Genomic DNA, 12,290 nt, shown 5'->3' with positions numbered 1-12,290 from the left:
AAGTCGGTGGTGAAATAAACTTAGGTACATCCATTAGACACTGACTTCTAGGCCGATGCACCTAAGAACAGTTTTTCTTTTGCTTTTCAGTGTTTTTGGGCGTCGGTTTTTTTTTTTTTTTTTGTAAAAAGATTTTTATTTTTAGCTTTTCAGTGACAAGCATAGTTGTCACTATCCGTATAAGTGGAAAGTTCTCATCAATACGATTAATATAAGCCCAAACACGAGGTAGTTTACACATTCAGTTTTTAAAATTAAAAAAACCCTCCTTTATACATATTATTATGTAAATATATTGTTCTCGTCAAACTTTCGTTTTTCTTTTGTATATAAAAATATGTAGTGCAATAAACTAACATTTATTTGAGTACTCTTTACAATTCATAGAATCCTGGTATGCAAAGCCTATCAGAAAGGCCTTTTGATTATCGAACATGCGCAGATAGCGGCTAACCACGTGCACCGGTCTTTTAAATCGAATACTTCCTAACAACAGTTGTCCTGGTGTCCTGCCTTGAGCCGACGACCCTGTTTAAGGTTATGTGGTTTATGCAGATTGTGATCAATGTTACGTTGTTTATTTTCATAACACGTAACTGTTATTTCTGGAAACAAAGATTTCTTCGTCACCACAACGTAGATAAACAGGTAAAGCAAATTACAATTTTAAACTAATTGGATTCTTTCAGGGTGCATATGACATAAATTAATAGTCATTTTAAGTAGATATTTTAAGTAGATTGTGGTCGTTTAACAATTAAAAACGTATCAAGAAATTCATAAGTCACCTATCAAAGTTATACGAGTGGTACTTATTTTTTTACGTTGTCACGCATCACGTCAGAGGGGAACGGAAATACAGCTTAATGTGATTTTCTAAAGAAAGGCAACAATATTAGAAGTAACATTAACTATATTTTCCATATAAGTGGGTACTTCCGTACTTCGTAACTCTTAATCATTAAATTTTTTATAGCATTTTTGTCGTTTTATTCCTTGTGTTCATTTGAAATTAAATAATGTCAACGAAATAATCAACATCTAGAGAGTTTTAAGACAAAATGAAGTGCCTATAGTTCTACAGAACCTATAGTATAGTTTAGTATAGAACTGCGTACTGATAAACTTGACCTCTTTTAATTTATGCATTCCTGGTGTTCCATTAAACTTAGCGCGGGCGTTGGGAGGGCTGATGGCCCACGCTCAATAGGGATGTTTTAATTTGGGCGTCATCCTGTTTATGATTGGTTGTGCAGATCAACGGGCGTAAAACAGCCTTAGAGACTTTAAAGTTTATGCCGCATGCGGATACTCATCACCAGACATATATTTTGAAAGAGAACAACTAGATATCCACGCACTGTACACCAACCGATTGTCAGGCGGCGCAGAGACGTTTGCTTTAATTAGTTATTTTAATTGAGTATTTACAATGACAGTCGTGGTTGCCTTGTGGGTAAAGAACCGACCTCTCAAGTACGAGTGCGTGGGTTCGATTCCAGTTCAGATAAGTACCAATGCAACTCAACTTGTCTAAGTTTGTACCTATGTAGGTACTTTCTATGTATATCTTGGAAAACTGTAGGTTCACGCTGTCATTGAACATCTTTGGCAGTCGTTACGGGTAGTTGGAAGCCAGTAAGTCTGACACCAGTCTAACCAAGGGGTATCGGGTCGCCCGGGTAGCTGGGTTGAGGAGGTCAGATAGGCACTCGCTCCTTTTAAAACACTGGTACTTAGCCGCATCAGGTTAGACTGGAAGTCTACCCCAACATAGTTCTTTGGGAAGAAGGCTTGGGAGATAATGATTTCCATTGGCAAGAAAAAATAAAATGATAACTACATATGTTCTCTAATAAATAACACTTACTTCAATATCCTCCTTGTTAGGCAGCAACGGTGCTTCCAGAATATTCTTCAAACAAAAATCTTCGTTGTCCAATTCGAAGATATATTTAGTGACTTCCATGATTCGCTGCCAGTGGCGAGGCTTCATCGCTTTGTTAGCCATCAGCTCCAAAAGTGGGCACATGTCGTTGAAGTCGTCAATAGTTTTCTTCAGCGCAAAGAATGCAGGCCATTCCTTTAGCCTGGGTGAGAAGATAAAAATGAGACCTATAACAGCCATTTTATTCGGCCCCGGTCCTAATACTATTACAAATATGAGTTTTACAAGATAATAATATACGATAAGATTTATGTGCTCAGTCTGCTGCACATAAATCATTTATTCAATCGACTTACCCTTTAGGCAATTTCCGACATCGGTTCTGGAACTCCATCAGCTCATTGTTAATCTCTTCAATATTCACTTCTCCCCAAGGTATATCGTAATAACTGCTGACTCTGTCGATGACGTCATTATACAGCTTGTATAGTTTCTGTAGAAGATTCAGTTCTTTCCTGATCTGAGCTAGCTCTGGGTACTCAGTGTGAGGCAAACCGAATAGCTCTTCACCATTCTGATATGTCTGAAGCTTTCGCCACATGCCATCAAAACGATTCTAAAAAAAAACATTAAGTTTAATAAACATATTCCTCATATTAATACCTATTTTCGATAAAAACATTAAAATACCTGGAACAGTATCAGCCTATCTGAAGCTTCTCTTGGACTCAACCCTGGCTGCATAGGTCCCGCATAACGATACTCGTGTACATACTCAGAATTATCCTCCCTGAACCTATCCAAGTTACTGTTGAGATCTTCTTCGAGCTGTGGCTGCATCTTCAGCAAGGAGAAGTGTGAAGCCAGGGATCTGGCTTGTAGCTGCTGCCAAGTGTAGCGAAGATTGTCTACCTGTTCCAGGTCTTCTTTGCTTACAGGTAGCTCGTATCGTGTTATGATATTGAATGCTTCCTGTTACAAATGATTTTTTTTTTTTGTTGTAATCAGTGGCAAAAACTATTGACTAAAATAAAAAATGAGAATAATATGATTCATAATTCACCTCTACTGGATCAATCCTGAGTTCCATATCAACCTCTTGCTCTCTAATCTTCTTCAAAGTCTCCATGACAGTTCTGACGTCATCTAGATCTCTGATAGGTCTCTCCAGCTTACGCTCCAAGTCATTCATGATAGCGTACACATAGTCCATCTCGCGCTTATATTTCTTGCGCATAGCTTGACTTATCCTGTGAGTACCATCTAACAGCAGGAGTCAGTTTAGAAAATATAGTAGGAATTCGTAATATTGCTCAGATAAGCAAAGTAAAACTGTAGAGAATACTCAGAATAGTGTTTTAAAATCTAGCATCGGATTTTAACTACTTCGTGGTTAGGGAAGAATAAATCGCTTGTTAAAGAGAATAAATTGTGACGGGCTCAAAGTGTTGGACGGAAACTAAATTAGACCGTAGATGGAACTGAGACATTATATTATAATAGTAATATATTTTACTATTTGAAACCGTTTTCTAAGTATGTTAATTAATTATCGTTCAAATTCTCACTTTTAAGTTCTGTAGTTAATCCTAGCTTCAGTTTCTCCGTGGATACTGCCAGGCAATTTCCGATGATCAGTACATCAGGTTCCAGCTCGAGTTTAGCTTCGAGCTCGCTGTGTCTTTTCAGGGATAGTTCGAAGTCGTTCAGGTTCCAAGCTAGCAACTGCCGCAACGTTTTCTCGCATTTCCATAAGTAATGGTAAGGTCTCCAGCGTTTGACTAGGGTGTTAACTTCCTAGAACATTATTTTGATGTTATGAATATGGCAGGTATACCTATGAATTTTAGATTTTATAGCAATCTTAAGGTCTATCACTTGGATAAGCTAGATGATGTGGTACATTTCAGTTTAATTTTAGTATTTGATGCGGTATCGTAGTAATTGAATAATGCGATCCAGGTCAAACTAACATCATTTAAAATTAAAAAAAAAAACATAGTGAAGTATAACAATAGTTACCGTTTTAACATTTGCCGAGCACATAGATAGCAAAGTCAATGTCTTCACAATCTCTTTATTCTCCATAACATAACTATAAAAGTTCTTTTGTTGGAATGGAAACTGTGGTTTCTCTTCTGATTCGAGTCTGTAATGTTTCTTCCTCTTCATCTTAGCCATATCGACCATTTTCATCGACTTCTGAGCAGGTGGAGGGCCGGTGACTGACTGGACCTGTTCATCAGGCCTCGTAACAACGTCTAGCAGCGGGTTCGAGGAAGGACAAGCGATTTTCTTCCAGCTCACCTATACATGTACAGCCAGGACGCGAAGCGTATTCACAGCATAAAAGAAGAAACAAGCCACATCGAGTGCAAGCAAACGAAAGTAAAATGCAAAAGCACATAGTTTGCAGACAATAACACCACAGACAACAAGACCACAATGTGCATCGTGACAAACGACACAAACAATTAACACCACAGGTGGAGAGAAGAAGAATTAATCATATTAATATTTTTATCATTGCATTTCAAAACACTCCTATAAAGCGGAAGTTAGTACAATTATAAAGCTGAAATTTTGTTTGTTTGCTTGAACGCGCTAATCTCAGGAACGAATAATTTGATTTGAAAAATTATTTCAGTGTTAGGTAGCCCATTTATCGAGGACATTATAAAAAATATTTTATTATCAGACTTTTATTTTGTACTACAATTATTGAGCGTGAATAGTCAAACATTTCTAGACACACGGCAGTGTGTCCGCCAAGTTCGAGCAAAAAAAGCGACACACCGGTCGTGTTTAATTTTCTATTAAAACTTGCCAAGTAACATCATTAAGAAGTAACTATTTTTAACTGAGGTATGTGTATGGAACTTGGTACTTATACAGATCTCACTTCTTTTATAGGCGAAGCATTCCCATATTATCGAACTTGGCAGTCTTTCACATTTTTGTTTTGGGTGGGATTTTAAATTACAAAACACTAAACTTATGTATAAGTACTAATTATTTAGAGTAAATTGAAATACAAAAGATTAATTTGTTGTATTCACATGTTTATGGCAACTAAATGATTCTATTCTATTTAAATTGTAACACGGACGCCACGTTATAACAATTCGGATTTCGGATATTCGACGGATTTGATGGGTAGGTTATGAGCCAAATTAATGAAAGTGCATCACTCAAATAGTTTTTTAGCATTGTAAATACCCTTGAAGTTTTTCCACCCGTCCATTGTGCAACGCCCTTCGATAGTCCAGATATATGCTTGCCAGCCAGTAGCAACACCTCTTGGATGTCGTCAAGAGTAGGAGTCACGGACACGTTGGGTATCATTAGCGAAGCCTGAAGGAGGAAGATCGGTTTCTTTTGTGTTTCTGTAAAGGAATTTGCAGTTTTTAGCTTACTATGCTGTAAGCAAAAGGATTTTCAATGCGTCATGTTAATAATAGGCTATGGCTATGGATACATAATTCACTTTGTGACCAATTTTCTTCTTCACACGAGTACGTTTGTTAGTCTTACATTATCCTCCGAACTATTTTCCCAACTATGTTGGGGTCGGCTTCCAGTCTAACCAGATGTAGCTGAGTACAAAATGTTTTCAAAGACGAGTGATTCAACAGGAACTTTGGTGAAATTGCAGCACACACCTAACACATGTTGCATACCTATCTCGCATTGGGAAACGCCCCTTAGAGGCATGATCCATCCCCGAAAAGGCGACTGACTCAACGAAGTACTAGGGACTCATAACTGGGAAGAAGCGTCACAGAGAAGTACGCATGCGTGTCATTAACTGAATAGGCTCTTTATAATTTTACTCATTAGGAAAGTATGAAAAATAAAGAGGTCCTATACTTAGATACTATTAGGTGAGTATTGTTTTCACACAATATCAAACTCTCTTGAGATTTATATTATATCCCGCTCGGACATTGAAAAGCGTTTGTTTAGTTGACACAACAAATAATAATTATAATTTATATCCATAACAATAAATTTCTATCCAAATCACCAGGAGTTAATGATTAGTAAAGAGGTATCTGGAACTTTGCTCTAATATTGATTTTGAACCTTCTATTTATTAACCAAAATATCGTCGATGGTTTATATGACTAAATAATGAAATATTTTTAATTTTTTATAGTCATTTATTACAGATTAAAATTTCACGTTTGCCTACCTGCCTAAATCCAACCAAGACTATTTACGTACTCTTGCATCTTGTGTAAAAACTTAGTTTAAACTTTTATAAGTACACAAGCAAATTGTTTAATTGTATGAAAGAATTGAAAGAGGCGGGACCCTGAGGCTCAAGCTACCGTCTAAAGGTGCAACCAGAACTAACGGGTAATGGTGTATTTTTACCACCTTGTCCGTTGTTTACCCAAACAATACCCACGTGGAGTTTGGCCCACGTTGCGTGCTCATTGCGCTTGCGTGTAAAATACTACGTCTAGAATACGTTTTTCTATACTAGGACCTCATATAATAAAAGAGTTATATAAGGTGCTTTAATATTACCTGCCAGGACTTGAATGGGGGGTAGTATTGCGTTTATAGGTCACAATAGTAAAGATAAATAATTGATTATTTGTCATATTTTTTTTCATACAAAAACAAAATACGTATAAATTTGACTTAATTTATTAGTATAAAACCATCCAGTGGAGTTACCGCGTTGCCGCTCCGCACCGAATTCTTTTCAATTTATTTCGCAAAAAAAACCGGCCAAGTGCGAGTCGGACTCGTGCACGAAGGGTTCCGTAAATTACAGTTAAATCAACCTATCTCAAAAACTATAAGAGATACTTTGATCAAACCAAAAATCGTTGAAAGAGTTAATTAGCATGCATCACCTCTATTTTTTTTAGAATTTTATACCCCGTAGTTATAAAAATAGAGGGGGGGGGGACATACTTTTTACGACTTTGAGAGCTGATATCTCAAAAACCGTTCACTTTAAGAAAAATGTTTTTTAGAAAACTTTATATCATTTTAAAAGACCTTTCCATTGATACCCCACACGGGTATGTACATCGAAAAAAAAAATTTCATCCCTCAGTTACATGTATGGGGGGCCCCACCCCCAATTCTTTTTTTTACTATTTAGTGTCATATTTTTGTAGCGGTTCATACAACACATATTCCCATCAAATTTCATCACTGTAGTACTTATAGTTTCCGAGTAAATCGGCTGTGACAGACGGACAGACGGACAGACGGACATGACGAAACTATAAGGGTTCCGTTTTTGCCATTTTGGCTACGGAACCCTAAAAAGCGCGGCGGCGCCTTTCATACGCTGTTGCCATACTTATCAGACGGCGCCGGCGCGCGGCGGCTAGACAGACTGTCGACAACGCGCAGCCCCGCCAGCCTGGCGCTGGCGCATGCGACGAACGGGGTAGTGCGGGTGAGGGTGGGGGGCGCGCGGGGCTGCGCGTTGACGACAGTCTGTCTAGCCGCAGCCCTGCGCGCCCCCACCCTCACCCGCAGTATCCCGTTCGTCGCACGCGCCAGCCGACCGCCCGCGACCGCTCGCTAGTCGCGACCCGCCGCCCGCCCGCTCGGAAGTAACTTATTCCAACCAACTCGGTATTCCAACCAAGAATACCTTGAAATGGTATTGTGCTACCGCGAGTCTAACTCCGTATCTGCGCATGCAGTATATAGTTAAGTACTTTACAATGGTATTATGAGATATGAAATGAAAATGATTTATGTGCTAGAACTAGTATGTGTTCATTCCAAATGCGTTGTAATAGTAAACAGGCGGTGCTAAGTCGAGGGCGGTAAAATTGACAGAATAATAAACCGTGCCCCCTGAGTTCAATGCATTGCAATGCGCATGTCCGGTCCCCTCTACGAAATACAAGCCAGCGACTTACTAGGAATACATGAGTATCAAGGAAGTTGGTATATAGCATTCATCACAGTGTTATTTAATGACATGCGCGTTGAAACGTCATATCTTTTTGCCCCGCGAACTACACGCTGACAGTTTTCAGGTAATAAAGTAATCCCTACCTATTCTAATTATTTTAAAATCGTTTTGTACAATTAAATGGTTGTCATTCAGTCATGTCAGCTTTACCCCGACAGCAAAAAACTAGCGTATTTGATAAGAGATTTCTTAGCAGAGGTGCCACGTGGCGACATCGAGGCCCACGTGCTTTTCTCGTCAATGCGCATGCGTGGACTTGTGAAGTTAGCTCAAATACGATGCATGGTACCAGGAGCCCATCATCTTGAAAAGCTAGTATATTAAAAGTTTATCATTCAAAATGCAATGGTTTTGCAAACTAATCTCTTTATGCATTTGTGTTAAGTCGAGAATCCTTTGCCTGTTATTGGCTTATTGATTTTATCCACGTGCAATCAACGCCGAAAATGAGTCCTGCGGATTTTTCTTCGATTTTATTAGATTAATGAGAGACTCGAGACGATAACTCGAGACGATATAATGCTGTGAAGTATCTTTACTAAATACTTGAACAATTGTAGTAAGCCGTCGGTTCAGAACCCATCGCAAACTTCCATATTTTGTTTTTTCGTAGCAACACGAAGCAGCTTTTCGGCGGATTTCTAACTGCCTGTATTTTACTAAAGAAACTCAAAGCATGTAATATTATGTGTATGTTGGTTTGGAAGAACAAGAGCATCAGCCATTTTTTTATAAATGAAAATTCATTGTAAAAATTTTGTGAAATAAATATAAGAAGTTCTAAGAACAAGAATATCATTTATTTTATATAAGTAGATAACAGGTTACTTTAGAATTAAAATAAAGTTTACCTTCAACTGCATTTATGTCTGTGGTGAATTGTTTGATAATAACATCCAGAGTCTTTCTAGTAACTTTGATGAGGACATCGACAACTTTTCTACTGTAGTAACGTCGCATCTCACTCACTGCATTTTTCACCATTTCCTTGAAAATCAAAGTAATATAAGAATGGGTTGACTCATTAAATATTGCAACAGTAATGCATAACAAATAAATATGTAAAACTATTATTATATGCACACACATATTTTTTTCGTATTCTTTTTTTTTTAGACAAAATTAGGTACAAGCCCAACAATCATCAACAGACATTAAGTCCTAAGTATTGTCATCTTTGAATATAATTCGAATTAAAATCGAAAGTTTTCTGCACTGTCTTGAGTTGCAGCGTTGCCATGACAACGCGATGGCGTGCCACGTGCTTGGGGAAACAGTATTGATCCGGCCAGGTCTAGCAATATTTGAAGCACTAGGCTCTCATAAAGAACTTAGAGATTTTGAGGAATGTGATTTTCACGGTGGTTCGGTACTATCTATCTTACGTGTAATGAATATCTACTATGTAATGAACTATCGAATCTCTCTATGGCTTTAAGATTGGCTGTAAGAGAACCCAATTCTGGCTTAAGCTCGCCATTGTACATAAACTGTCTGTATTATTTTTATATATTTGTTGTCAAGTGGGCAATAAAGAATAAGAATATGAAAGGAAAAAATTTTTGTACATAGACCATACTTATTGAAAAAAATATTGCCGAAGTCCTAAAGGATAATCAACAGAGTCCATTTCTAGTATTTTTGGAATTTCTGCATGTTTGTACAACACTCCAAACTCCTATATTGCTCAGTCGGCAAATAGGCCACAATAGTTGACAAGGCATAGGTATAATAATGGTGATGCACCCAGTGCTCCAGTGGCGCAATTGGTTAGCGCACGGTACTTATAAGACAGTTCGCGTGAGTGATGCCGGGGTTGCGAGTTCGAGCCTCGCCTGGAGCAACTTTTTGGACTACATCATTTTAATAAGTTAGCAAGAATGTATGATTAGGTTAGTAGGTTGTTGATGTTGGTGGTACCTTTTCACCTAATCATCGTCATCATCATCATCCTCCTGCCCTTATCCCAATTTGATTTGGGGTCGGCACAGCAAGTTTCATTCTTTCATACTCTTTTCTCAACCGTCATCTCACAAGTAACATCATTTCTAGCCATGAATGACGACTTTCATACAATCCATCCATCTTCATTTCATAGAAAACATTCATGGTCATCAGCTTCCTCATAACATTTATCTGATTGTGTGTTTATATAGGTGTGTTACTTGTGAGATGACGATGAAGGAAAAAACATGCTGCGTTGACCCCAAATGAAATTGGGATAAGGGCAGGAGGATGATGATGATGATGTGTTTAAGTATAAAGGTGTGTGTATAAAAAAAATACTTTACTTGATTGTGGGTACAAAATATGACATAATATACTTACCTACTTATTAGAATATCTTTGTTATATTTTTATGTGATCATAAACAAGTCCACATTTAAATATCAAATTGACAAAAATAAACCATTAAAATAGGTACCTACTTTAGTTCGGAGGTTAGCCAGCTATAGATAATAATACCTGCATACTCTTCGACAGTCCTCCAGCTGGCATAGACAATAGTCTATGGGGACTCTCAAAACACTCCCATACCGCAGACCAGTCCTGCTGACCACTCGACGTTGAATCATTGACAGTTGACGTAGCTCCGCTGCCCGCTTGACTGTCATCTAAAATTAGGAAAGAACAATGTCAGCTTTCGGCCCACCCAATCAACTTTTAAAACTGAATTCTCACGGACACAAAGTTCTTTACTACAACAATTTACATATAAAATACTAACTTCTTATAAAATATTTAATTGTTATCTAGAACTTTTCCAAAAAAATAATCATGTTAATAAGTAATTATTTTGTTTATCGAGTTCAGGTTTTTCGTTTGAATAATTTGGAATAATTTGGTTTTGAGAAGTTCAATGCAAAAGTGGAAAAGATAGAAAAGCTTCTGGCATTATACTACACAAAAAACTGTAAGAATTTTCACTGTACATGAAATATTTTTATTGAGCCTAAGTTACTATGGACGTCTGACATTGTTCTTTAAAATTACCATTATTTCTGTTTATGCCTTTTCATGAATTAACAATTAATTAATAACATCTCCAGAGTCCACCAATTTTGCGTGCAAACGATTTGATAGGTTATATAGTATTCCATATTTTTAAGTGGTTTTCGATTTGCTATCCCTACTAATATTATAAACTAGCGGTCGCCCGCGACTTCGTCCGCGTACAATTTTTTTTTACCATTAGTGTTCTAAGTGCCAAATTGTAAGACCCTCACTTCTAAAACAGGACTTCCATGCGAACTACCAAACCCCGTTTAATCCCCTAAGCAGTACAAAAAAATCGTAAAATCCCTCCTTAACTCATGTCTTTACTCTATAAAGAACTTACCTCCCTTCAAGTTTGTAGGAGTTTAGTTTCTGACATTTCGTAATTAATCCGTGAGTAGTATTTCGCTTTTACCCGTTCTACCCGGTTTTACTCGCGTCCCGTGGGAACGCATTCCCGTACCCGGGTAAAATAAAGCCGATGTTACACGGGGATAGTGTAGCTTCCGAACATGAGAGAATTTTCCAAATCGGTTCAGTGGTCCTAGGCTGTGCACATCGTGCGCGCAGTACCTACTCGATCATTCTTTTGCTGAGTTGTTATTTTAAAATTGCAATAATTCCTAAAATACTCATTTAAATCGAATGATGTAAAGGGCAATTTTGTTCTAAATTAAATATTGTTATGAATAATGTATTTATTTGGATAAGGATTAATATCATATTTGTAAAAACACCTTCGCATAGAAAAGGTTATAGTGAGCTAACCTTAAAGGATAGACATAAATGCTGTCGTGGACTTTTTTTTATAACTTTTAAAGGGGAATTTTCTCTCCCCGGAAAATATCCCCCGGTTTTGAAAGATTCTTCATTGGTGCTCCGCACCTTTTGGTCTTAGCCTGATAATATATAGCCTATAGCCTTCCTCGATAAATGGGCTATCTAACACTGAAAGAATTTTTTAAAAATCGGACCGGACCAGTAGTTCCTGAGATTAGCGCGTTCAAGCAAGCAAACAAATAAACAAACAAACTCTTCAGCTTTATAATATTAGTACAGATTTTTACTGGGAAAGATGATTTGTGTTGTCATTTACATTCAGGTCTATTGGAAAGTACCTTTTTAAAAAGTTTCTCATCTTATGAGATGCTTGTTTTATAATCGTCCGTCTATCTAACAATGACTATGAAAGTTCTAACAATTTTGAGCAATTTTATCTGTGATTTTTAAACGCACCTTCTTATAATAACCATGTTCGTCAGTAGGTGGGTAATTCGTCGAGCTTTGACAATCTTAATGACTCCCAAAGCACCTTATTGACCCCCAAATCCATACACGCTACGGTCTACCGGAGAGGTAATCTGTGCAGATACCTGCGCAGGTCAACCGAACAATGGTAGCGTTCAAAATACTGCACAGGTCTATTCCCACACACATTCCGGTCTC

The 12,290-nt window shown here is 37.6% G+C and overlaps 1 protein-coding gene and 1 non-coding gene across 2 annotated transcripts in view; one reads left to right on the top strand and one right to left on the bottom strand.

The window, feature by feature from the left end:
* LOC124645392 (dynein axonemal heavy chain 5) overlaps nucleotides 1–12,290 on the bottom strand; it is a 74,382-nt gene that overhangs the window by 29,206 nt on the left and 32,886 nt on the right. Inside the window, exons 16-24 of the mRNA XM_047185193.1 lie at nucleotides 10,314–10,462; nucleotides 8,699–8,834; nucleotides 5,108–5,274; nucleotides 3,911–4,123; nucleotides 3,457–3,685; nucleotides 2,952–3,151; nucleotides 2,579–2,860; nucleotides 2,245–2,504; nucleotides 1,871–2,090 (exon numbers count right to left, since the gene is read on the bottom strand). Coding sequence (XP_047041149.1) covers nucleotides 1,871–2,090; nucleotides 2,245–2,504; nucleotides 2,579–2,860; nucleotides 2,952–3,151; nucleotides 3,457–3,685; nucleotides 3,911–4,123; nucleotides 5,108–5,274; nucleotides 8,699–8,834; nucleotides 10,314–10,462 — 1,856 coding nt within the window. The remainder of the gene's footprint in view (nucleotides 1–1,870; nucleotides 2,091–2,244; nucleotides 2,505–2,578; nucleotides 2,861–2,951; nucleotides 3,152–3,456; nucleotides 3,686–3,910; nucleotides 4,124–5,107; nucleotides 5,275–8,698; nucleotides 8,835–10,313; nucleotides 10,463–12,290) is intronic.
* Trnai-uau lies at nucleotides 9,599–9,690 on the top strand. The gene is given in 2 exon segments: nucleotides 9,599–9,636; nucleotides 9,655–9,690. It is a non-coding gene; the product is annotated as a tRNA-Ile (tRNA).

The sequence above is a fragment of the Helicoverpa zea genome, chromosome 31 (genome assembly GCF_022581195.2).
Source record: "Helicoverpa zea isolate HzStark_Cry1AcR chromosome 31, ilHelZeax1.1, whole genome shotgun sequence".
Taxonomy (NCBI): domain Eukaryota; kingdom Metazoa; phylum Arthropoda; class Insecta; order Lepidoptera; family Noctuidae; genus Helicoverpa; species Helicoverpa zea.
The sequence above is the reverse complement of the archived record's forward strand: the minus strand, read 5'-3'. Positions and strand labels throughout refer to the sequence as shown.